The sequence below is a fragment of the Oryzias latipes genome, chromosome 21 (assembly GCF_053564925.1).
Source record: "Oryzias latipes strain Hd-rR chromosome 21, Olatipes_Hd-rR_3.1".
Classification (NCBI taxonomy): Eukaryota; Metazoa; Chordata; class Actinopteri; order Beloniformes; family Adrianichthyidae; genus Oryzias; species Oryzias latipes.
In genome coordinates this window covers 24,610,103-24,636,037 of record NC_136257.1, presented here as the reverse complement: position 1 = coordinate 24,636,037, position 25,935 = coordinate 24,610,103, and the positions used below count along the sequence as shown (strand labels likewise).

Here is a 25,935-nt window from a genome sequence, read left to right as displayed (position 1 = left end):
TTCAAATATTTTATATGAAAAAGAGAAAATAATTGCTAATGAATACTTCAAGCCTTTATTCCCAGCATTGATTGTGTGAACTTCTATCACGCACACACTCACTTCACCATCAGCACAGAAAATGCAGACCGTCCCAAACACACGTCCTCATCTGCTGTTTCAGCACTCCTCATTCTCCAAAGGATCTTTAAAATATTTACATGAAACACTTCATTTCCACTGTGCTGAATGGAAATGGTAAACTTATCATAGAGTAACAGTATTGGTTAACTACAGCCTACCATGTACAGGTAATATTTAGCTGAGGTTAACTGGAAGGTGCTTAAGCTCATTTACAAACTACCTGGAGGAAAAATTAACAAAAAAAAAAAACACACACATTCATCCCCACTTATCTGTTACTTAACAGCTTTAGAAATCTAGACTTTTTGTGTGGCAGCGTGTGCAAAATTCCCTCTACTGAGCAAATCAACATTTTATCCTAAAAACAGAAGATTTAAGTTGTTTTTTCTTAAATACCCAAACCCAAAAAGCAGAAGAGGAATACCCCAACAGCATAAGACAGGACGCCACACACACAATGGAGACAACACACAACTGTGCAGTTTGACTTAAAACAGCGGCTCTCAAGCTTCCAACAAACGGCTCAGTGCATTCATGTTATTTTTCTAAACTATTTGACCTCATCAGAGATAAGACTGACTTTTGTTTGTACTAAAATATATCCCTTATCCTTCAGAAGGGCTTCTGCCACATTTCTGCTTCAAAAACTACGAAACGTCGTCATGTCCTTGGGCTCTTTGCTGGGGACGCACCAGTCGTCCGCCTCGTGGATGGTCTTGTAGTGCTTCCAGGCGGATTTGTTGTACACAGGGAGCCTCTCGATGGACTCTGTGGACAGCGCCTGAGAGGAAGAGGAAGGTGTCGAATCGTGCACGGCCTTCCCTTTGCGCTACACAAAGAAAAGATTTACCCGAATGTAGATGACGGCATCCGTCCCGTAGCCTTCCAGAGAGTAGAGCTTCAGGTCCCCTTGAAAGTACCGCGCGTACAGGCGAGAGATGGGCAGGCCGTACCCGTAACCAGCCTGAGGGAAAAAACGCCACAGATCTGGGATTATTAGAGTAAACCCACAGACTGAACTCAGTCCTTCAGGAAGTGAGTATGAGGTTTAGATGATGTCACCTAAAAGTGCCTAAAATTCATCTGATTAGACTAGACTGATGGAAGACGGGTGTGGTTGGATTATTAATCTTAACAAAATCGAGGCTGAATCATTCTGTTCCTTATTCCCATCTTTTTTGAGGTTTTGGGGAAGCGTTGAACTTTTTGTCGCCACAGCTGCTGTGTGTTTGGAGCCAGTGCTGTTGTGTGGGCTGTCGTCATGCTGACCAACAAGCTCGCACGTCTCCAGAACATTCTGCAGGATGGACCGCGGAGCAGAACAATGCCTTGCTTTGCACAAAGGCTCCAGTTAGAAAGCCTTTTGTTTCTGCTGTTTGGGAAAGTTTCCAAACACAAGACAAACGATGCCGTCCAAAACACTTCGCAAAGAAGGTTAGCTTGTGAGATAAAAGAACTTTTAGGTGTTTGTGTAACTGCTGCTCAAAAGTTAAGTTCTGCAGCATAAAAATAAGAGAAATGACTATAAAAGTGATGGAATAATCTCCAGTTTTTTAAAGAAATTTAGCAGTTTTCCATTGGTGACGTGTAGACGGACCAGAGGAGCGCCGCTGGAGCCGTCGATGCTGGGCCGTGGGGCGGTGGAGTACGTGTACGTGAAGAGCCGGTCGATTTTACGCATGGGAACGCCGCCTCCACGATCGCTCACCTAACAAAGAAGGAAAAGTCTATGTAAGAACCAAGAAACATGAGAGAAACGACGACGAGGCTTTGGCTGGGAGGAGGCTGCTTAGCTTCACCTTCACCGTCAGATCCTCTGATCCCAGAGCCACCTGTGCCTGGATGGGAGGACACTCCATTGTGTCTCCACATAACTCCATCGTGGCTCGCATTGCGTTCTGAAACGACGGGTCACAAAAAAGAACGCGGGGCTGAACAAACTGTGCCTTAAGAACGAGGGAAGCTGTTTAAAAAGCTACTCTCACCTTGAAAAGTTCAAAGACCATGTGATACAGGTGAGACGGAACGTAGACTACAGTTACTGGACTTCCCGGCTCTTTGGCTGCGCTCAGGACAGAAAGATGCTCAGCAAACATGTTTATTTTAGTAATTTATGCAACTTTTAAAAGGATAGAATCTTAATAAGTTGGAGCATCTTCAAAAAAATATTCTGTTCTGGTCCTTAAAGTGAGTTTCAGACATGAATCCGAGAGAGTTCATGATTGTCCTCCTTTGACACTTTTTTGTCTCCAACAAGGTTTATCAATAAAGCTTTTACAGCCAGTTATGAATAGCAACAGAAGATGCATCAGAAAGAAAAGAATTCAAACTATTACCATTGAATTCCTCCAGGATCAGGTCTGGAGAGTTCATGTAATAGCGGTCACAAAGGTTCCTTGCGTTTTCGTAGGCATCTACAATGAAGGGAGTTTTTTTTTTTTTTCCATCATTAAAGCAAAACATCCTCTGTAAAACAGTCTCGTTACATTTTCTCTCTTTTATTTGGCTAATAATAAATCTCACCTTTGATGACTTCAGTGACGTGACAGTGTGGATCAATACTGCCGATCTGTTTGGGATGTGCAGGATTCACTTTCCCTCCAAACAGGAGAGCTGAAGGAAACGACCCGAAAAGAAAGGAGTGATGTCAAAGAAACACATTTTTTCTTAAAATTTTATATAGTCACTATTTTTTATAGAAATATTCAAAATGTTGGGGTTCTGCATAAAAAATTAGTTATTTTCACTATAATGATGGAATTATTGTTTTTATTTTACACAAATTAGATTTTCATTGATTTCAAACTGATCAAATTAAAAAATAAACAAGTGTTGCAATGAATGACAACATGCAAAGTTTTAAAAAAAAAAGGAAGTTTAACAACTTATTGAGTCCAAGCCCCAAATTTTAAACTATGAAAATGTAAGGGAGAAAAACATGTATAATCCTTTAATCAGAAAGCTTGAAATAAAAAGGAACTCATTAAAAAAAAGAAGGTAAGGTTCTTCCGTTTTTTTTTTTAACACAAGCGATGCTAGAAAAAGTAAAAGAATTGACATCCACTAAAACAAAATTCTAACTTAAGCTCAAACCGTACATGGACCTTGAAGATTAAAACACTAAAAAACAAATCTGTTTCCTTTTTTGTTGGCTATGAAATGTGTGTTTGCTATATTATCTCTATTTTTTGTTTGTGGATCCATGAAGAAAGACTTTTTTAGTCATTTTAATAAAAATGTCAGTCATCATGGTGTCAGATAAGCCCCACTTTTTCTCTGAATTCTGACTTTTTGTTTTCCCTGGTTGATGTTTCGTCAGTTTTGATTATTTTATGCTTTTCTAGTCTTTGTTTTCCCCCTTCATTTGAATTCACTTCCACGTGCTTTTGAGCAATACAGCAATGAGGTGAACACCTAAGAGTTCTGTTAGCAAATGTTTCACTCACTGTGCTGGTTCAGCAGCATCCTGATGGATATTCTACTCATGTAAAACCGATCCAGAAAATACTGAACGTTCTGGCTGACGACTGGGTCGGTGCCGTAGGTTTCCTTATACTCCACGACGCCTTGAGCCATGGTGGGAATCACATCGTTGTGGCGGTTTCGGATTTTGATGACTGCATCTGTGAACCTGATCAAAAACCCGTTACAGGTTGAATGTGTAAAACCAGACTGTAGAACTGGTCCACTAGTAAAAACGACTCACTCATGTGTGACTTTTTCATTGTCTGCATTTTTGTCCTTGAATTTAAGGATGTCCTGGAAACTTTGCATATACCTAGGGATGGAAAATATCCATAAACGTGTGTGCAAACAGAAAACTCATAGGAAAATATTAATAAAAACAAAAGCACACCAGCTTTGGACCAAGCTAACTGATGAAGTTCTCAGCAGATTATCTGGCAGCAAATTAATTTCCTTCATGATGTTTGCCAGCCTCACAGGGAGCTCTTGTCTGAGGAAGGCGAAGGATGTTTTCTCACATGCATTTTCAGAACCTGAAGGAAGACAAAAACATGGAGGACTTTCAAAAATACTTTAAAGTATCCTTTAAAATTCCAACCATAAGCTAGAATACACACACATAGAGAGAGGGGGAGTAAATTACAACTATATTTAAAGCATCTAAAATTCATTTTACCAAAATCCAGAAACTGCTTCATGGATAAAGGCGAAGGAGAAAACTTTGAGTAATAGTCAATGTCCTTCCCGACCGCCACGCTCTTCCTCAGGAACCTTAAAAGCCTCATGTTGCTCTCCGGCCTCGACTTGATCAGATTTCAAACACACACGACACGTCCGAATTCTTATGGCGCACGCGGCCACAACAATAAATATGTGACGCTTGTTGACACACTAGCTTGTTGGCTAAACTCAGCAGTTCGCCCGCACGTTTGCGATTATCGACCGTGTTTCCACTTGGACTGAATTCCTGCTGCAGGCATGGTCACAGACGGACTAAAGCATCATCCCTCACTTCGGACGTCCTCTGTAAAATTCAGTCAAAAGTCAACACGGCAAACGCACCCACTCCGCAGCTGAGCTAGCAAGTTCAAAGAGTTGATTCGACGCCGAGAGAACAACGCAACTATTTTGCAGTAGTCTTTATAAAATAAAGATGACAACTTTTATGCAATTTAAATAGATTATTCTTCTGCTTTTATTTTATGGTGGTTGGAATACAACTTTTGGGATGTTCGCCACCTACAAATTGATCACTTTTGGTTCCTAACCCGCATATCAGATGGGTTAGATTAGACCGCTAAAAACACCACTAATGTAGAAAGTAATACATATTTGCGTGACAAATAAAATATATGTTGTTTTACTTTAAAGCGTTTAACAACAAAACGAATTTATATAATTTTAATTATTTAGCAAAATGCAAGAGGAATTATTAACATGTAGTTCATATCTACGACACTAAAAAGTGCGTTCTGTGCATCTCTTGTCCTCTATTAACTCTTTGACTGGTTGAAATGCCGTCGCTCTGATCCCCAGTGCTTGTCTGTAAGGTTAAAAAATAAAAACCAATCAAATGTCAGCATTTTTCATTTCGGCACAGTAATTTGGTGTTAAGGATGTCAATCTAAACTAGAGGGTGGGGCTTTTTCTCTGACAGACAGAATTGAGGGCAAAATTGCATGTTGAAAGTGGCGTCACTTCCTTTAGCTACAACAGAAAGTATGCTCAAAGAAACGTTTGGTCAGTTACCCACGTTTTTTTTAAAGATGCTTCGCTAGTATTATTATATTTACCGGCACAGTGAAAGAATTAGTTATTAGACTATGATTTAAAATATCCGTGGCTAACGTAAGAAGTCCTCTCATTAGACGGTTTTTCTTCGGTGAAGCTAGTTGAACCGGCAGCTCGTGCTAGCGACCCGCCAAAAACTGTGGTGAAAGATACCATTTTGTTCGTAAGCTGTAAAGTCATTTTGTTTTTATCAGAGGAAGAACATGAGTGGCGGATTCAACTTCGGGCAACCTTCGGGTTTTGCCTTCGGAGCGCAGAAGACCACAGCGGCCGCTCCGGCCCCGGGCTTCAGTTTAACGAACTCCACGGCTGCGGCTTCGGGAACGGGCTTCTCTTTTGGCACTCCGACTCAGAGTCAGACCAACGCCAACCCGACCGGTGGCTTCAGTTTTGGCGCACCGGCTAAGAACTCTTCCGCCGGCGGCACCGGCTTCTCCTTTGGCACACCCAACGCCGCCGCCGCCACCGGCACGTTCGGCCTGGCCACGACTACCCAAACCACCGCCGCCACTGGGTTGACCTTAGGCTCCTCGGCCGCTCCAGCTGCGGGGTCCGGCTTCACCCTGGGCGGGATGTTGTCTTCGCAGACGAACAGCGCCGCTCCAGCGGGAGGGGGCTTCAACTTTGGGGCTACCTCCCAGGCCCCACCCGCAGCGACAGTTGCACCTACAACAACCACCGCATCAGGTGGCATGGCTTTCGGAGGGTTCAGCTTCGGAGCGCCGAAAGTCCAGGTGACCTCAGCTGCAAGCACAACCATCGCAGCGGGGGGAGGAGGCTTCAGCTTCGGGACCCCTGCCCCCTCCACCCTCACCCAGCCAGCCCCAGCAGCTGCAGCTCCAGCAGCTCCAACCCAGGGTGGAGGGTTTAACTTCGGAATTAAACCCTCATCAACACCAGCTCCTCCCGCATCCACCCAGTCAGCCCCCACCCAGTCAGCCCCCACCCTAGGCCTGTCTCTGTTTGCGTCACCTATCATCACAACCTCTGCAGCAGCGCCAACTTCAGGTTTTACTTTGGGTGCAGCTCCAGCGTTGTCAACCAGCATGGCAGCATCCACAGCTGCAGGTACAGCTCCATCCTTCATGCTCAAGCCTCTGGGGTCCGTTGCCAGCACAGCAGCAAACACCGGCTCCACCACCACCACAACAACTGCAGCTGTCACAGCTAATGCCACCGCAGGCTTCACGCTGGGATTCAAACCTCCGACCATCTCAAGCTCCACAACAGCCTCCACAGCAACAGCCGTTACAACCACCACCACGGCCCCTCCGGTGATGACCTACGCCCAGCTGGAGGGTCTCATAAACAAGTGGAGTCTTGAACTTCAGGACCAAGAGAGGCATTTCTTACAGCAGGCAACTCAGGTCAACGCTTGGGACAGAATGCTGGTGGAGAACGGGGAAAAGATCACGTCTCTGCATAAGGAGATGGAGAAGGTGAAGCTGGACCAGAGAAGGCTCAACCAGGAGCTCGATTTCATTCTGTCCCAGCAGAAGGAGCTGGAGGACTTGCTTTGCCCTCTGGAAGAGACTGTGAAGGAGCAGAGCGGAACCATCTACATGCAGAACGCAGACGAGGAACGCGAAAGAACATACAAGCTCGCTGAGAACGTGGACGCCCAGCTGAAGAGGATGTCACAGGACCTGAAGGAGATCATTGAGCACCTGAACACATCCAGCGGGCCGGCAGACACCAGTGATCCAGTAAGATCTGAGCCTTTTTTTTTTAAATCATATTTCTCATAAAATCAAGTCTTCTGCTGTTTTAATCGCCTTCCTTTCTTTTTGAATCCTTTAGCTTCAGCAGATTTGCAAGATCCTGAATGCTCACATGGATTCGCTGCAGTGGATCGACCAGAACTCTGTCCTGCTGCACAGAAGAGTGGAGGAAGTGTCCAAACAGTGCGACACCCAGCGCAAAGAGCAGGAGAAGACCTTTCGTCTAACCTTTGACTGATTTGTTTTTTGGCTCAGTGCTTATTTTTCCCATTTTGCTTTGGATTTTCTCCTTTATTATACTTCTATTGTGTGTTGCAAAACTATTTTAAATGCAATCATCTTTATAATTGTATCTACCTGAATAGAATGATTAAAAACAAATTTTGAACTTTTTTGTGTTTTCACATCCTAATTTTACCTGTTTTTTATCTATATTTAGGATTGAAAAACATCTAATGACAAGATTTGTTTCTTGTTCTAAGACTGATGTTACCCCTTGTGCTATCTTAGATGACCCCACCCTTACATTGACGTGTTCTCCCTACCATGACAAAGGTGGAAAGATTTCATGTAATCCATGGACACCAGTGAAGATCACAAATCATTGAAGAAAAAAGGTTCAGCGCACTGTCTAGTGGGTCTAGATGACCCCACTCCCAATGTTAAAGTGCCTAGGATAGCACAAGGGTTAATACTTGCAAGGTGGATTTTCAATTAGGATGTTTTTGCTATGACACTCGTTTGAAGGGGAATTGACTTCAGCATTTGTTTGAGTTTTGTCAAAACAATGTTTTAAACTTAATTTACGGAGAAGCTGAAGATGTTTTTTTTTTTATATAGAAAAGGAAGATTCATTAGAAATAATTCTTTAAATTGTTTTATATATGACAAAAAGAAGCAGTTACACCCATAAAAACAGTCTTTTTAGCACATTCCCTTTGGATTGAATAAAAATAAAAACAATCCGATTCAGTGATGATCTAAAGTACAGTGGATGCTACCTGAACATCACAGCAGTGAGAGATTTCAACTTGACGGGAACACAGGCGATGAGTAAAATGACATCATTCCACAGTGATGGACTTGTACCTTTGCATAGATTTGACAACAATAGCATCTCAGCTGTAAACCTGTTATTACGAACCTTTGGCACCATGTTTTTTTTTATACAAAAATAAATACAAAATGTGCAGAAACCATAAAAAACAAACAGCACATAGAAAAATATATCTGTACAGTGTCAAAATTCAAGGTACTGAAACCAGTAAATCCTGGATTTACACATTAAAAATGATGTCAGCAGAATGATTGATTATTTATCGAACAAATGATCTCAGCTTTCAAGAGTAACTTTCACTGTCCATCCATGATGTCATCCACTGCTTCTTTTCAGTAACATCAGGTTTGAGTTTTGCATCTTCACGCTCGACACTCTCCTTCCTTATCCGCACCGCGTGGTACTGAGGAACGCTGTCGTCCTTCTGGGAGCGCTTGAAGAATCCGCACTGGTGACACAGGCAAAACATGAGATGAAACAGGAAGGCAGGTGTGGATCCTGACATTAAGCATGCTCTTGCTTAGCGTATTTTTGGAGTCCAAGCAGACAAAATGCTGACAGGCCGCGCATCGACAGAACTGTGCACAGGAAAAGCACCGAAATGTGGGCAAAATTCAGAGACACATGTGGCACCACTGGAAAGCATATTTTGTCAGTGGTTCATTCATGCTGGATTGTTTTTAAATGACTTCTATCGTGTGGTTAGTAAAATTTGAGTCCGGCTGAATTTGTCCCACATCACATCTGCAGATGGAGCAGAAAGGTAAACTCATGAGCAACTGCAAAAGCACGCTTCATGCTAACGTTACCCCCGTTCAGACAGAAAGTCAGGCCTCAGTGAGTGTTTCTTGTTCAGAAGGCTGTTGATGGATATCTGCCCTGTGACTGGCAGCCTCATATTGATCTTTATATGCTCTTTTGAAGAAACCGCACTGAGGAGGAGCAAGGGCAGTGGTTAGGAGCGATGCTCTATCATCCTCAATTTCATCCAGTAAATGGACAGTAAAATAAACTGCCTTTTACCGTCCATTTTGTGTTGTACCTCTTCTAGTATTTTGCACAGAAAACTTGGAGAGAAAAGATCTTAATGTTTTGTGGCTTTGTAATAAAGTTCTTTAGGAACAAATATTCAAAAAAGAAAAAAGAAAATACTTGATGTTGTAACTCTGATCCGTATTGGAAAGCCAGAAAATATGAATGGCTTTAAATACATTAATATTAATATTATATATATATATATAATACATTTAATACATATAAATTTAGATAAATAATTAATATGGATATAATAAATACAATGGAGAATCATATCCCCCCTGTGACGTTGAGAAGCCCAACTACTTAAAAACAAATATTTTGCATTATCTTTCACAAAAATAGGGACTTCTCTAAAATGACATTTAATTACAAAATATATTTACCAAACCTCAAATAAATTGTTAAAACTAATTGTGAAGGAACTCGTGTTCTTTGGTCTTTTCAGACAAAAAAAAACGTTCATCACTACTTTGTGTTTATTTCACTATAAAAAACTCTAAACTATTCAGTAAAGTCAAATAGATTTCATTTTACAGCTCCCTTTTTGATTTGATTAAAAAACATACTTAATTTTATCAGCAATTATATCATAGGAAAGTATTTATTTAAAAATAATACTTAAACATTTAATGATTTTAGAGGGTGAATTTGCCTTTTAATGGGCAAAAATGTGTGCATTTATATATGTATTGATGTATTTATTTAAATAAGCAAAAACGTTTGTAATAAATGTTCTTAACACTAACATAAGGCATTGTTTTATCTAAGAAGTAGTTACTTTATAAAACAGTTGAAGTGTGAAATAATAGAGAGCAAACAACAACTATGTCTTTTATTTAATTAAATAAGAGCGATATGTTATGAACTGTAAAATCAGTCAAATGATTCATTGTGCTGATCACTTTGGCAGCCATTTTGAGTTCTTTTAGGTCCATGTGAAATATGGCAGCTACATTTATAACAAAAATCAAAAGATTCTGTTTTGTCCTGCAAACAACATACAGAATGTGTCCTCTTACCTTCCAAAGCATAAATACCATCAAGGCCAAGATCAAGATTCCTGCGAGAACAGCCAACAGTATGACCCACCACTGGACGACATACTGCGCCACGTCGCTCTCTGGAGACACGGCCACCGTTACCTGCCACCGTTTTAACGCCACAAAAAGGCCATGAGATGCTATCAAAGCTGTAAGGGTACATTTGTCTATGTAAGAGATCAAAGACTCACATCTATGTTAGGAGATTTCAGGATCACATTTTTGACATCTGTCTGAAGCTCAAGAGAGGCCTTCACCAACAAACGGGAGGTTTTTACGGAAGCATACTCCTGTCCAAAACAAAGATGCTGCTGTTTAGCAAATATAGTAAACCAACAATGATGATACACTAAAAACATGGAAGAAAAACATTTGTATTTTTTACCTCTAAAAACGTTGAGTTCCACAGACGAGTTCTCAGCTCAATTGTTGTACCATCAATACCCAGCAGAGTGCACTGTAGATGTCCCCAGTGGATTCCACTCTCCATAGACTGTAGACAGGAGAGAACAACAGCTTTAGCACATCACATCAGGGGGGTATTCCAAAAAGCAGGTTATGTGAGTTACCATGGTAAGTTTGAGGCTAAGGAAGCGTATAACCTCAGCTTTCGGTTCCAGAAATGGAGGTATGTTTCAGGGTTTGTCAAGTTGCCATAGCAACTCATGCTCTGAACATAACCTGGGGCCTCATTTATAAAACTTTGCGTAGGATTTGCGTCAGAAGTGGCGTACGGATGAAACATAGGACGTGCGTACGCAAAGAAATATTCAGATTTATAAAACCGTGCGCACGCACATCCTATGCATCTTTCCCTTAATAAATCACAACCGATTCTAAATGCAGCGCAGCTTTTTGCGGCTTCATGACACGCCCATATTTGACCATAAATAGTCCGTGAAACGCCCACAAATGAATATTCATTGATTGCGGAACCATGGCAAACACCGAGAGGAAATCAAAAAAACGTAACTTCACTCAATGTGAAGTAAAAGTTATCGTTGGCGAGGTGGAAAAGAGGAGAAAAGTGTTGTTTGGAGGGCACAGTGTGGACATTACTAATGCCAAAAAGGCACGTGAGCGGCAAACGGTGGCGGACGCCGTAAATGCTGTAGCCTCACAACCATTCGAGGTTGTGAGGCTACAGCGCTCCATCGGGGGGGGGGGACACCGGAGCGCCAGATGCATGCGCCGGGGGGACCGGAGCGCCAGATGCACCGGGTGACACGCGTGGTTCCTCCGAGTGCTCCTCTGTAACGCCGGGCCCAAAAGCCCGCAGAGGTCCAACAGGACGGCTGGAGGAAGTCAGAACCGGCTCATAAGCCACTCGTCCTCATTTGCCAGCACGTCTTCTTGCTGTCTAAAAATGCGTTCACTCCGAATTCTTCCATTTGCCACATCTTCTAAGAGCGTAAGATCAGCCATTGTGCGTCATTACGCATTGTGATGGGGCATTTTATTTCCCTCCATTTAATTGCATCTGACAAGCTACAGATGTCGGTAATAATCGACGTGGAAATGGGAAATTGATCTGCGCAAATGTAATTTCTTGTTGCTTTCTGAATGGTTGAGACATACGCCATACATTGTTTTATCAAAAATAAAACAAACTAAAGGCATATGCATGAATACCATACTTCCATAGCTTATGAAGAAATGTTTTGCTCTGAAAACAACTTTCCCCAGTGGACAATTAGTACGTCTGTCCGTCCGTCTGCACGCCCACACCTTTGTCTGCTCCTCCAGACGGACACACTGACGAGAATATCAGTTTTGTACATTATTTCGTTCTGTTAACTATATTATTTATGAGGATGAATTGCACAACATGCCAATATTGCAGAACATATTTCACTTTTCTTTTTCCAAATAAGTGTTCATTTGAATTTCTGTTGTAATTTTCGTTTGATTGTTTTGTTTGTTTCACTGCTGAACGATCAAACGGGTGTTTGTGTAGGCTGTTAATTGTAAGACTTGCTTTGTGAAGTCTTCATGTTATTTCTGAGAGGCAGGATTGTCATTTTCACTTTCACGTGTTTCTTCCATCTGCCGACGGCGTCGCCGTTTCTCATTTCACCCGTTTTTGTGCGTACGCCTGGGTCAGAGCTTGCGTGGAGAACCGCAAATTTTCCCGTCAAGTTTGCTTTTTATAAATCTCAACTATTGCGTAGAGAGTGGCGTACGCCTTCTTTTGTGCGTACGCAACGTTTATAAATGAGGCCCCTGGTCTGGAGCAGGTTTAGTTGAAGGTCAGTTGGTTTCAGAGAGGTGAAGGAGCATGGTGTGTCCATTTGAAGATGATTTAGTGGATGAAGAAGCTCAGATAATACTTTTTCCACCATGAGAGGGTGATAAGAGCACGTATGGATGTTGGAAAGATAAGCTTTTTAACATTGATCTAACTTAATTATTTGCTTCAGTTAAGATAAAAAAATTGGTTTTAGTTAAGTCATCTTAAAAATAACACGTAGATATCAAACAGTTATTTTACTTTCATTCAAATTAATTCAATTACGTAGGTATAACTTTGGTGCTGCTGTTACATCGGCACAGCACGGAATTGTGGGCTACCATTTCCTTTGCCAGTCTGGACAGATTGGGGTTTAAGTGTGGGTTTTTGACCAAATATGTTTAGCTGTTTTACTGTGTTTTGCTGGGTTATTTTGTCCTGTTATGTTTAATTCTTTCTGTAGAATGAGTGAGAGGATGATGAGTTTATTTAGCACCACTAGTACTGATTGATGCTACAAATAGTGAAGTTAAAGTTAGAGTCATAATAATTGAATAAATTTGTCATGTTGCAAATCCACATTAAATCATTTATTTTAATGTTATAAATATGAGAATATCTGTGGCCTCAAACTTAGACATACGAGAGTTCAAGAAGTATAATAAATTAAGATGGAAAAACATTTAATTGAATTGGAATAATGCGTTTACTCTGTCCGTTATTTTGCTCCAAGCAGAAACTCTTTCTTTTGCTGATGATGCAGCCGTATTACTTTGTTGATGGGCGTATAATCTTCATACGCCGTCATTAAAATCTCAGACTCCGTCTCACTGAAGTGTAGCGCTCTCTTTTGTTCTCCACGCGTTTCCATGGTGACTCCAGAAATCGGCGATCCATTGAGAATGTCTTTTTGTACTTGCCGTGCGCGCGCATTAACTCAGGGTTACCAAGTCGAGCGTAATTACACTAACTCATATCCGGTTTTTTGGAACCGACATACCCAGAGTAAGCAAGTTCAGACAGATTTCAGCCAGAGTTCAGGGTTAAAGTCAGGGTAGTTTAAACATGCTTCCTGGAATACCCCCCTGCTCACAAATGAGACTGTGCATGTTAACACCCCAGCTTACCAAAACATTGTTTTTTCTTCCAAAGAAAGACGATATTCTTCCACTGGTTTTTTTCTCTTCTTTTGTGATTTTCTGATTTGGTTCAGACACGGAGGACTTCTGGAAACATATTACTGAACATTATTCCAGCACTCAAAGAAAAGCAGAAAGTCAAGAGCAAAGTAGCGCTAACAAATGTGATCAATTGAGGATCCAGAATACCACATGGGTGAGTTTGAGGCTGTTGATCTCAGTCTCTGGGGAGCAGCGGACTTCATTCTGTCCCTTAGTGGAGACGTTCATCAGGTACAATAGATATTTCCCCTGCTTGTTTAATTTCGGCCACTTTATGTGCAGAACAGCCCGAACAGAGGACTTCCACAGCAGGTTTGTCAGGTAGTGGATCTGAGGAGAAATTCACTTAAACGTACAGGCTGGTGTTCTGTATTTGACTTAGGAAGGTTTTCCAGAATCAAACTCACCCTAACAGTGATGTTAATGAGACTTCCTACATCTTCCTCAGTCTTCATTGCGCTTTCACCTGTCACAACACCTCCAAAAGAGACCTGGGTGGGGCTGGCTTCACTGAGGATAAAAGGAGGCATCTTTATCCTGCAGGTATTTTTGGTTGCTTCTGCAGAAATAAACCTGCAACAACATACTCACCCACTGACAGACAGAGGCAATTCAAAAACCAGGGTGCTCTTGACTTTCAAAGGTGGAATTTTCTGGTTACTTGTCCTGGAAATTTTAATAAAAAAAAAAAAACATACATGAGTAATTGTAGCTCAAAATGTGCAGAATTTTGAAATGGCAAAGTAAATAAACTGAATAAAACTTTAAAAAATTGTAGACAAGTTTTAAATGGTCTCTTTTTATTAAAAAAGTATAAATTGTTGTGTCAATATTATCTACTTTTAAGTTTAAATCTGAGATTTATGACAATTAGACAGCTACAGTGAGGCAAAAAAAAAGCCTTTCAGTCACAGTTTACTACAACGGAGTATTAGGGCCATCAAAAAAAAAAAAAGCCACCCAAAAAAAAAAAAAAGTAAAATTACGAGTTTTTATCTCGTAAATTTAGGAGATAAAAACTCGTAAATTTATGAGAAAAAAACTCGTAAATTTACGATATTAGTGAGCATAGAAGTGAGCATGCAGAGCAGCAGGTGAATGCCGCGCAGCAACAGAGCAGACCGACTAAACTTTGTTGAACAGGTGAGCTGAATGAGCTTGAACGTTCCAAATATCTGGAAGCTCATTTGTTTGATTTACAATTTATTAAAGTTTTATTTATTGATGGTTGGTTTGCAGGATCCCTGCAGCCCGATGAAGCCATCGGTGTCCCTGCAGCTTTCCACTTCAATCCTTTCTTCCTCCACCCAAAACAAGATCTCTACGTTTGTGTGACGCTTCGGTCTGAGGAGGAGGATCACTTTTTTTGGCATTTTCAACGTTCTAATGCTAATATAATAGACTGTTTTCATTCATCTTTGTTGTTTGATGATATAACGGGACGTTTACTTCCGCATTGGTGTTCGGATCTGATGACAGGTTCATGACGTAAGGTGACAGATGAACTTCAGGGTTTGTGAATGAAAAGGAGAATAAAAGCTGCAACGATCCTCTGCACCCAAACGTGTCTCTGAGCTCCTTATTTTACATTTGAAACTCCGCTTTATTGACACTGAACCCCGGAAAACCGGCTCCACTGACAATAATCTGATTTTGAGTCGCCAAAGGTTCAGAATCTCTTTGTTTTAAACCGATAATAAACCTGGAAATAAAGCTTCACAAAAGGCTCCACATCTTTCATCTTCAAGCGATGCTCCGATAAACGGACAACTTCGGTGTTTTCTCCTTGTGTATGACTTTTCGTAAATTTACGAGATAAAATCTCGTAATTTTACTTTTTTCTTTTTTTTGGTGGCCCTAATACTCCGTCGTAGTTTACAATTACAATTACAACATGAAAATAATTTAATGTAAATGTGTCATTTTTCAAGGAAGAATTTATAAAAGCAATTTTTTAAGCATGATTTAAAGTCATTCTACGTTGTTTTTATTGATTAAAGATGTAATGTTAGTTTCATCTTTGTTCTCTGTAAATCACTAATCGTCACTAATCCTCTGTGACATGATTCTTTTTTTGGATTTCTTTATTAATAAAATAGTAACACTTGTGTCTTGGTTTACATCCTACAGTTTTGCCTTTGTGCTCAGATGTTTTTTTGCAATCGGAGCCTTAGACACATTTAATTGTTATTCTGGCTGTGATAAACCCCATTTGACCACATTCAAACATGATGCCGTCCAGCCTCTGTCCCCATAAGTCTCGACCTAAAGCTGCATCAAACTTCGTACCCACTTCAAAACCATTATTTCTTTCCAAAGTCATACAGACATTTGTTTATTTGGTCAGTTACTGGATAATTTAAAATTGAATGTGTACACATTCAAGTACTACAACAGTAGTTTTAGAGTGTGGTTCTCGTTTCTTGGAACCTCAGATCCTTTTTGATGGTTTAACTTTAGAGTAATGTGTGGGTGTGTTAAACCAGTTCAAGTTCCAGAAAAAGAAAAGACTGTCTCGGTTTATCTTGACCAGTACGTCTCTGAGGCTGAACCCCATTACATTTGGAGTCACAAGGATCCGTTTTAGGACCCCTCATGTTTTCTTGTGTTCACTTCTCTTTACTGGTTTTCTATTCATTTTAGGATCCAGTTTAAGATTTCCTGATCGTTTTAAAGGCTTTAAATGATTTGGCTCCATCATGTTTACCATGGTCTCTTGGTCTTTACAATGATCAACATTTTTAGAATGAACTTAATTTAACTCTTTAATGCATTGTTACTGTAATCACTATGTTGCTGTGTACAGCGGTTGCTGTCATTTATGTTCGATCATACGATGATTATTGCATTACTTCCTAGCCTTTTTTTGTTTCTGTCTTCAAGTGCAGCACTTTGAGGATTCTGTGGCTGTTGAGCTATATGGATTAAACTGACATCAAGAAAGAATTTTCTGCAGTGGCACTACTTACGTTTTGAGCTGAAGATCGATCTCAAACTCAGTGGTGTCAACGGAAATGTTGTTGGTGCTCAGTATGATGTAAAACGTAATCTTATGGAAAGAAAAAAAAAACAAGTAAAACACATTTTAAACAACAGCATCTGAGTGATGGAGTGAGTGAGTAGAAGGGTGTGGATGTGCTCACCACTGAGTCTCTCTTAAGTGGATTCCCCAGCTCACAATCCACTTGAGAGCTGTTCTGACCAACACTGCAGACGACCGGATTATCCGTCTAGAAGAATTAATGATGGATGATGATTATTTCAGTGTATGTCCAAAGAGAGGCTGGCCCACATTATCAGTAAATCCTTGGATCTAAATGAACCTGATACATAAACTTGTGAAACAAAGGTTGCTGACACATTTGTAGTTTGCTTTCAGAATCAATTACCATGAAAAAGTATGTGAAGCCCTACACGGACCTGAGGACCTTTATTAGTTGTATTTTTAACTATTCAGAGCTTCAGCCCAAAGTTGGTGTTTTTTCTTGTAATTTAGACAAAAGATGTTGTTTTTATAAGAAATGTCAAACATTTTGTAAGAAATATAAAAAATGTCTGCAACACATTGTGATTTAACTATAAATCAAACATTTTGTTCATATTTGTTTTTTTTAATGGAATCTTCAATTCAGCACAGTTCTGATAATTTGAAGGTGTTTTTCAAAATGTAAATTAAGAGTTAATGTAAAAACTGTTTAGGAGGCATTTGTGAGCCCTTAGAGCAGGGGTCTCAGACTCCAGGCCTCAAGGACTGAAATCCTGCTGGTTTTTAAGAAATCCTACTTCAACTGCTGCTGATTACCTGGATCAGGTGTGTTTACAGAGGAAGTCTGCATATTTATTGAACTTTTGATATCAGAACATATCTGCTTAACCCTCTATTGTACTTTTAAACAAAAAAATTTGAAGAAACTAGAAACTATTTATTTTTCCTTTGTTTTGTGTGAGAGTGCAGTAAACTCACCGCAGCTTTGACCATTCTAACTCCAGAGTACTCCAGGCCACGTGGGAAACTCCCCGCAAGCTTCGTCTCATAAGCGTAATCCCCACCACTGTTTGTCACATTCACAAGCAGAGCCAAGTCTTTCCTCTCATAATTCAGAACAAACTCTGCCACATTGTTCTTGCTGCAGAAAAAAAAAAAACACAAGATCAACAGGTTCAGCTTTCAGGAAGGAGAAAAACAACTTTAAAACATTAAAAATACATCCTCCTTACTTTTTGCTAAGGGGGACGAACTCATTGCTTTGTTTGTAGTGCAAACTGCAATTCATTTTCAGGTTGCTGTAGCAAATGTAGCTATCCTGACATCCCTCCTTGACAAAAACAATCTGTAACAACAGAAAACCATCATACCCTCATGTCAACAATCCAAATTCTGCAGTTGCATATCATTCTATACCTGAATGACACTCGTGTTTGGCTTAAAGGGGTCCAAGATTGGTGCAAGTGAAGGAAGGCCATTCTTTGTGGTTTTCTCCATTGTAGGAATAATGTCTGCAGACACCTCAATAAAAATTGGGCGCACTTTGTCTTTTATGTTGTCCTGCACAAAAAGGACACAACAGTGACCTCTGGAAACAAAAAGCCTTAAAACTTATTCAAACATAAAATATAAATACTAGAAGAACTGTTGTATATTAGTATAGGATGATACCTTAACTATGGCTTTTAATTCAACATATCTTATTTCGTTTTGACTCTGGAGCTCCACTCTTCCATCACTCTGAAAGCCTGATTCGTTGCTCAGGAAGACTCTGGGGGTCAGTCCTAGTTTTCTTTGGAGTTCATCCGCCTTAATCGAATAATTAAGAGCTGTTACATCAAAAGAAAATCCACATAAATTTAATAAACATATGCATCTGTACAATAATGCACATAATATTGTTGAATTTTACTTTTATGCTTACATAGAAATGAGTTATAGGTTGCAGGTTTTGTCTTATAAGAGAAGGATGCATTCACAACGAAGCTGTGAAGAAAAAATGTAATTAAATTAAAAGGCAGAACGTTTTGAGTCCTAGTTTTACTCAAAATGATCATTTGCCCAAATGATTAATGATATATTAAAAAGTACCTACCAAATGTTGTTGCCACACGTTTTATTTTTAAGGTCGATTTCACGCACAGATGTCTTAACATCTATATTAATGGCAATGACTGGCCTTGCCCTGAAAAAAAAAAACAAGTTTGAAAATTACATTTTATCAGGTTAAATTTAGTGCCACTATTAACTGAATAGTAATCAAAGTCTCAGTGTGAGCATTCACACAAATACCTGTAAATTACAACAGCATCTGCCAGAGAACCCACAGCGAGGTCTGGATAAAAGTTTTCATCTATGTCCATTTTGCCTGCCAGAGAGTATCCAAAAAACCGAATGTTGTTTGCTCTTCCAGTTAGGACCTGATAACAAACAAAAGAAATTATTGCCAAAATACAAATAAATATAATAAAATTGATAATTTATCAGGGGGTAAAAACAAATTAAAAAAATATATATTTATAAATGCCTATAATAAATAAATGATAAATGAAATGAAAGCCAACCTTTCTGGTAAATTATAAGTTTGAACCTGATTGCTTTGATTAAAAGGTGTATACTTCTATAGTGCCTTATCGACTTTCCTTGATAAATATTTTACAATCACAGTCCCATTTTCCAATGCACACAGGCATTCAACTCTCAGATGACAGCTACACTGCCTAACACCGGCATGAACCTACCAGGAGCACTGCTGGGTACAGTGTTTTGCTCAAGGGCAATTTAACACACGGGTAGGCAATGCAGGAACCGAACCTGTGAACTTCCGCAGATGCAGGATGCCTTCATAAACCAAATTGGCAGGAACCCAGATCCAAATGCTGCTCACTTAGGGACGATATTCAAATCCAGGATCAAGTAAAAACCAAAAAGACTCACTAACCCTCTGAATTAGGCGCAGTACCTCATCCTCATTTCACTCTCATGTTTGACATTCTGTTAGACAGTTTACTACTTCATCATGAGGGTCTCCTCTTTAGTTTTAAACTTTATTTCTGACACATCTAATGCAGCACTTGCATCATTTATCGCCTTTACAGAATTTCACTTCTGCCCTTTGTCCAGTGAACCAACAACAACAACAACAGGGTTTCCATGCTCAGTCTGCATCTCAGCCTCACATTAGAAAACAACTGATTATTCGACCAACAAATTTTCTGCGAATCAAACCTGCCAGTGTGAATAGGCCTTAATAATTCCTTATTCTTCCTACATATAGCTTCAAGACGTTATTTTAGTTAGAATGTCTCAGCTGCTGGCCTGCTGCTTCACAACAGTGCATTTTTTTTCTGTCCACCTTTAATGATAAATCTTAATTTTTAGCGTTTCCACCTTAAGGCTAATGTCTTTTTAGTCAATATGGGAAATTCTACAACAAAATAACAATCTCCTGCAGCACATCTCTATCTAAATGCTGACCTCGTTGATTTGTTGATGTTGAAGTGAAAGTTCAACTGGAGAATTATAATTTAGCTAAACAAAAAAAAAATTAAAAGTTCAGTAAAGCAAAACAAAGTAGGGGGTGGGATTTTATAGGTTTGCTTCCTCCCACTCCCTTTTAAGCAATCTATTGAACTTCTTGTGACAACCTTTTTAGTTAATTGTTTCATTCTGTCATGTTCTATAATAATAATTGAATTCCTTGGAGAACATATGAGTATTTTCATATCAATTTTATGACTAACTTTCCTATGTTATATATATTTTTGTATGGATATAAACCTCTGTTGGTTATCTTGTTTATACATTATTCTTGCTTTGATTGCTTGAAATAAACTATTTCCAGTCCAATCCAAAGTTAACCAACCTGAGCAGGGGTGGTTTTGATCTGATGTGCAGAGCCAAGATAAATATAGACCTTTCCGGCACCCTCATCATCCAGTGGAGCACCAACAGCAATATCTGTGTTTGAAAATATTATGTTGTTTTAACTGAGGAAATGAAAAAAAATTTGCATCTGCAAACAGACGCACTTACCTTTATATGAGTCCAGATTGATATCCCCAATGTTCTCCACCGCCAGCCCAAACATTGACTGTTTGGTCCCGTTTAGGCGGAGCGGAGTAACTCTTTCCCACCTCCCTTCTTTGTTCATATAGACATAAACAGCTCCCCCGATGTCGCCATCCTTCATGAAAAAATGGGGAGCTCCCACAACTATGTCTTCCCATCTACCGAAAACAGTTCAATTACGTTTTTGTGATGGGGATACTTACTTAAACAGATCCCTTATCTAGTAGAAAAGTGTCTACATTTGCATACAATTAATAGAACTGACTCAACAAAATATAGGCTGATGTATCACTTTGAGATTAAAAAAGTTACCAACCCATCATTGTTGAGGTCAACTACAGCAACGTCATATCCAAAGGAGGAGGCCAGTCTGGGCCCTTTGAAAGTGTGGACTCCCACTAAACTCCCTTTGTCTTCTTTTCTCAACAGAACCACAGCTCCACTGTGGTTGGCTCTGGGTGCTCCAGCCACCACCGTCACCACACCGCCTGGTAAAATGTGACGTCCTGAATCCACAGAAAATCCTGAAGAAAAAACAGTAATTTTCTTTACTGTGATAAAAATATAACACAGTGTAAATGTTGGTCCATGAAGGGTAATGTCAGCAGAATAATAAACATTTAATCAATCATTTTCCATTTTTTTTAAAATTGCATCCATTTTTTTACATTTATTGATGCTGAAACTCGTTGTATGAGAAAGTCTGGAGTGGCATAAAAGAACATTTGAGAGCTGTAAAGGCCCGTACACACCGGAACGAATTTCGCGCGCGATATTCGCAGACGTTTAAGACAGTGGTGAGATGTGTTGTAGGTGTGACAGAGGAGCTCAAGGTGGAGTTGAAACTGCACCAATTATCAGCTTTGACTCCCTTCTTGCTTGCTGGGGTGATGGACAGACTGACAGATGAGGTTAGACAGGAATCTCTGTGGACTATGATGTTTGCAGATGACACTGTGATCTATAGTGAGAGGAAGGAACAGTTGGAGGAACATCTAGAGAGATGGAGGAGGAGGAAAATTAGTATCTGAGTGTAAATGAGAGGGACTGAAGTGGAACAGTGAGGTCACGGGGGAAAAGGTGAAGAAGGTAGAGGTCTTCACTGTAAGTAGGGTCAACAGTCCAAAGTAACAGAAAATGAGGAAAAGAGGTGAAGATGCATGTTCAAATAGGTAGCAATGGGTGGGGAAGATTTCAGGTTGTGATGTGTGACAAAAACGTGTCAGCAAGAAGGAAAGGAAGGTGTTGAAAATGGTGGTGAGAGCAGCCATGTTTTTGGTTTAGAGACAGTGGCTCTGAGAAAGAGTAAAAGAAACCAAAAGAAAAGCATCAGAAGGCACCCAAAAAATCTTGTCAGTCATCAAGATAGAAGAGACTACAAACTAGTCCGAAGTGGTGATTAAAGGCAATGACAAACCTACAACCAGGAGGACAGAGGACGCATGCAGGTTGATTAAACATTGATTTACAATTTGATTAGACCTCCGATTCAACGGGATCTTAGATTCGTTTATTTTTCACTTTCTACATGCATAATTAGCGATTTAAACTGAACAATGGTTGAACTTTCATCATAAAAATGTAGGACTTGCATGTAAAGAATTCAGCAAATAACCCAAACAGAAAATCTATTCAAGGACTTGATAAATCAATATTGCATTATCATAGCAAACATTCATTTGATTACTGTAAATTGATGTTTTAACCCAACTCTAAGTAGAAGCAAAGATCGACCTGAACAAGGCAGGATCCTGGTACAGTTAGGTATGATGGGCTAACAGCCATGCTGTAGTAAAAAGGGAATGACCAGCTTATAAAAGTATAGAAATAAAAGGTTGGACAGATTTTAACCACCAATAGATTTGGTCTGTGAAATAAAACAACTGTTTAATTGAGGATTGAATTGATTTAGATCAGCAGCTTCATGATTTCTGTGGAAGACATGCATTGACCAACCAGTAGGAGGAGCCAGTGTAACAATTGAAACTTCATCTGCTACAACTTTGTTTACTAAACAGATTTCCTTTTTCCTCTTCATTATTTAAGTAAGACTTTGTGCTCTTTACTCTTAAGTTCTTAACCCCTTTTTTAAACAAAAACTAAGAGAGTGTCTCATCCTGCCGCTAATTTTGCATGAAGCTTGCAACTGAGAAGCCCTGTTTGACATTAGAAAAACATGGCATTTCTATAAACCTGAAAAAAAGGAGTAAAGGAATTTGCAGATAGAGTGGGTAGACTTGTCAAGACAAGCTGCAAAAGTTCACATGAAAAAAGAACATAACAAAACAAAATAGCTAGAATCCACCTGATTGTTGGACTCACCTATTGATCACTGAATTCAGATCATTCCAGTTGTTTGAAATCACTTAGCCATGCACTTTCTATGCTGACTGACTGGGTAAAGTTCTTATTTCAGAAATTCTTCAAAATACTATACAAAACCACCAACAAACCATCCTCGCCTTCAGCTGGGATAGGCTCCAGCAACCCCGTGACCCTGATTAGGCAGGTTTGGAAAATGGGTGGATAATGAAAAACTTTTTCAAAAGTGGAAGCTCTGCAAGAATCTATGCATTTAGATAGACTAAGTAGGTCAAAAACTTGTTTGTTTTGTAAGAATATAAACTTACCAAGGAAGCTGTTAGCAGGAACTGGCACAAGTGTTGCATCCAAAAGACTTGCATCCCCAACTTCATACGGGCCATCATCATAGATCTCCATATCTATTAAAGTGTTGTTCCTGTGCTCCATGCGTACAACTCCTGGGAAGGATTTGAGAGGCAAAACCATCAGTCAGAAAACATAAGCTTAGACGGCACTTCATGTGTGAATCTCAACAAAGAGATAAAGAGAAGTGTACCTCTCCAGTTGAAAGTTCCAGGGGCTCCAAAAACCAAATAATGACTGACGAAGGCAGCCGCCATGCCCTGCTGGCAGTATCCAAACTTTTCATGGCTTCTGTCTCTGCCGTCACAGAAGTTCCAGTTTCCACCATCCTCATCTGCATTTGGGTCGACGGTCAAATCTTGACTCAAGACGTAACAGCGGCCAATGATGGAGTGAAGCTCGTTGGTATGGCCGACTGTGGTCCGCCTCTCATAGCGATGAGCGCACGTCTAAAATAACAAAATGCGGCTGTCTTTATTTAAAAAAAAAAACCCCCACAAAAGGACACTTAGAGTGATGGTACAAAACACTGAGTCACTCACCACAATCTTTCCCCCCGGCCCCTGACTCTGTACAGTCACACCCATCCACTGATCTTCTTTGCTCTCTCTTTTCGGGTCCTCTTTAATAATTAAGCAAGAAGACATAAGAATTTCTTCCCTCCAACCAAATAACAGACAATAAAAATCATTCTTCTCACCCTCATTATCAAATTCAACACGTTCACAGGTATTGGACATGCTGATTTCACACTTGTAAAGCCCTCCTGTGACCTTGGATTTTTGGCTTCCCAAAGCTTTGGCTTTTGGGGCACCAATCAGCAGTCTGATGAAAGATGAAGACAAAAAGGATTTGTTATTTTGTTTTGTTCATGTTTTCTGTGGATTAAACTCAGCAACCACTTTGCTTTGTGGCATTCCTGCCAGTGCAGCTGTTCCTTAACATGCTAACAAGTCAACTGAACTCTTTATATCACTTTATATCACTAAGTAGCTTTGGAACAACTTTGCTAAGCTCAGCATTTAAATGAGCAGCGTGTCTTCTTCTATGTTGCTGTCAGTAGCGAATACTGATACACAAACCTACAGTGCCCTCTAGTGGTTATTGCTTTTGAATTTTTTTTCAATCACATATAAGTCATGGTCAAACAATGCAAAAACTGCAACTCATACCCAAAAAAATAGAGTAAACATCCAAATTTAACACAGAAGGTACAAGCAATAAAAAAATGTGATTATGATTTATACTTCTAAAAAAATGACTTACTTCACCGGATCAAAGTAATATATGATACAAGCTGAAGTCACCAGTGGCTCATAGGGAAGATGCCGCATTCTAGGCTGTCCTGCATCAGTTTTACATCAATTGTTGTTTGGGTTTATTCTTTTTGTAGTTTTTAATTTTATTGTTTAGAGCCCAAATCTTTTTTTAATTGCAAAAGGAGGCAGTCTCATGACAGGAGATTTAAACTGTAATTTTTTCTTGTTAAAATGTGTTGTTTTCTGAACATGACAGGCAACGTCTGTGCACGGGTCTGTTTGTCTCAGAAGCAATGCAGCAGAAAGGGGAACCAGAAGGCTACATTTTTTTCTGTTAACCCTCGACCTACATACCACTAAGTCCCACTAAGGTTTATAGTCTCACAGAGACTTAGCAAACATGAAAAATCGCAGTGGTTTAATCGATTATAATTTTAAATTGGTGTTATTTTGCATGTACACACAGCGATGTGAGAAACGCCACTTAAATGCATTCATTTGACTGTCGTCACAAATTCTTCTGAAATATGTTTTTCATGTGTCCAGCTTTTGAGCTCTAATTACATCAGTCTTTTACTGCAGTCAGATGACAAACATGTTGGTATTTAAACTTGTGAAACAGTTTTAAATTAAAGACAAAGAGCAAAACTACAAACAGTCCAACCACAAATGTTTTTGGCAGCAGTTTTCTTCTGTGTTCATGGTGGGATTTGCTTAGACGTTTGTAAATGTTACAGTGAAACAAATTTCACTCAAATTAATTTATTGATGTGTTGTTACCATATGATTGCTATCATAGCATGAGAGTCTTCATAGACACATATGATTGCTATTGGTTCTCAGTTTAGTGCAGACTCACAACTCAGATTTCTGACTTTTACCCTGTAGATGCAGCGGATGGGTTACTACAGACTGTGTTGGTGTGTTAATCTTGTATCCTTGGTTGGGCGTAGGCCATCAGCACCTCCCGCCATCGTCCTCTGTCCTGTGCGATCCTCTCTAGATCCCTCCAAGTGTGACCGGTCTGCTTCACATCAGCTTCCAGGTCCCTTCCCTATGTGTTTCTTAGTTTTTCTCTTCCTCTGGAGATTCCAGCCTGATGGGTGCCTGGTTTGGCGCCTGGTTTGTTCTTCGCTAAAGCTCTTGTTGCTGTTGGTTTCTGGGCAGTGAATCTTGAGGATTCTTCTCAGACATGAATTGAAAAAAGTCTGTGATCTCTTGATGGTTGCTTTTGTTCTTCTCCATGTTTCAACTCCACACAGCAGGAAAGACTTGATCTTTGAGCTGAACAGGTGAACCTTGGTGT

General features: G+C 39.9%; 3 protein-coding genes across 7 annotated transcripts in view; 1 reads left to right on the top strand and 2 right to left on the bottom strand.

Annotated features, from left to right (window-relative positions):
- Positions 1-36: 36 nt before the first annotated feature.
- Positions 37-4,684, bottom strand: pdk1 (pyruvate dehydrogenase kinase, isozyme 1). Its single transcript, XM_004081758.5, has 11 exons — positions 4,265-4,684; positions 3,980-4,121; positions 3,830-3,901; positions 3,570-3,754; positions 2,647-2,736; positions 2,460-2,537; positions 2,109-2,185; positions 1,923-2,021; positions 1,721-1,831; positions 974-1,087; positions 37-904 (listed from the first exon to the last, which is right to left on the bottom strand). The coding sequence occupies exons 1-11, from the start codon at positions 4,371-4,373 to the stop codon at positions 764-766; spliced, it is 1,218 nt and encodes a 405-aa protein (XP_004081806.1). The 5' UTR covers positions 4,374-4,684; the 3' UTR covers positions 37-763.
- A 537-nt stretch (positions 4,685-5,221) lies between these two features.
- On the top strand, positions 5,222-7,492 carry nup62l (nucleoporin 62 like). The gene is made up of 2 exons (XM_004081757.5): positions 5,222-7,085; positions 7,180-7,492. The coding sequence occupies exons 1-2, from the start codon at positions 5,583-5,585 to the stop codon at positions 7,336-7,338; spliced, it is 1,662 nt and encodes a 553-aa protein (XP_004081805.1). The 5' UTR covers positions 5,222-5,582; the 3' UTR covers positions 7,339-7,492.
- A 472-nt stretch (positions 7,493-7,964) lies between these two features.
- Positions 7,965-25,935, bottom strand: part of itga6a (integrin, alpha 6a) — a 38,054-nt gene continuing 20,083 nt past the window's right edge. For 2 of the 5 annotated variants that reach the window (XM_078939312.1, XM_023950512.2), the window contains exons 2-25: positions 24,071-24,195; positions 23,913-23,992; positions 23,564-23,819; positions 23,334-23,465; positions 21,020-21,227; positions 20,668-20,861; positions 20,498-20,592; positions 18,925-19,052; positions 18,728-18,817; positions 18,557-18,618; positions 18,304-18,461; positions 18,049-18,192; positions 17,865-17,977; positions 17,611-17,773; positions 16,790-16,876; positions 16,616-16,695; positions 14,238-14,312; positions 14,054-14,156; positions 13,794-13,976; positions 13,593-13,691; positions 10,621-10,728; positions 10,427-10,525; positions 10,215-10,337; positions 7,965-8,605 (exon numbers count right to left, since the gene is read on the bottom strand). In XM_078939312.1, coding sequence (XP_078795438.1) covers positions 8,441-8,605; positions 10,215-10,337; positions 10,427-10,525; positions 10,621-10,728; positions 13,593-13,691; positions 13,794-13,976; positions 14,054-14,156; positions 14,238-14,312; positions 16,616-16,695; positions 16,790-16,876; positions 17,611-17,773; positions 17,865-17,977; positions 18,049-18,192; positions 18,304-18,461; positions 18,557-18,618; positions 18,728-18,817; positions 18,925-19,052; positions 20,498-20,592; positions 20,668-20,861; positions 21,020-21,227; positions 23,334-23,465; positions 23,564-23,819; positions 23,913-23,992; positions 24,071-24,195 — 3,070 coding nt within the window. In that variant the 3' untranslated portion in view covers positions 7,965-8,440. Of the gene's footprint in view, positions 8,606-8,966; positions 9,090-10,214; positions 10,338-10,426; positions 10,526-10,620; positions 10,729-13,592; positions 13,692-13,793; positions 13,977-14,053; positions 14,157-14,237; positions 14,313-16,615; positions 16,696-16,789; positions 16,877-17,610; positions 17,774-17,864; positions 17,978-18,048; positions 18,193-18,303; positions 18,462-18,556; positions 18,619-18,727; positions 18,818-18,924; positions 19,053-20,497; positions 20,593-20,667; positions 20,862-21,019; positions 21,228-23,333; positions 23,466-23,563; positions 23,820-23,912; positions 23,993-24,070; positions 24,196-25,935 lie in introns of all 5 variants that reach the window. The other 3 variants (XM_023950515.2, XM_078939310.1, XM_023950513.2) reach the window with 3 other exon arrangements.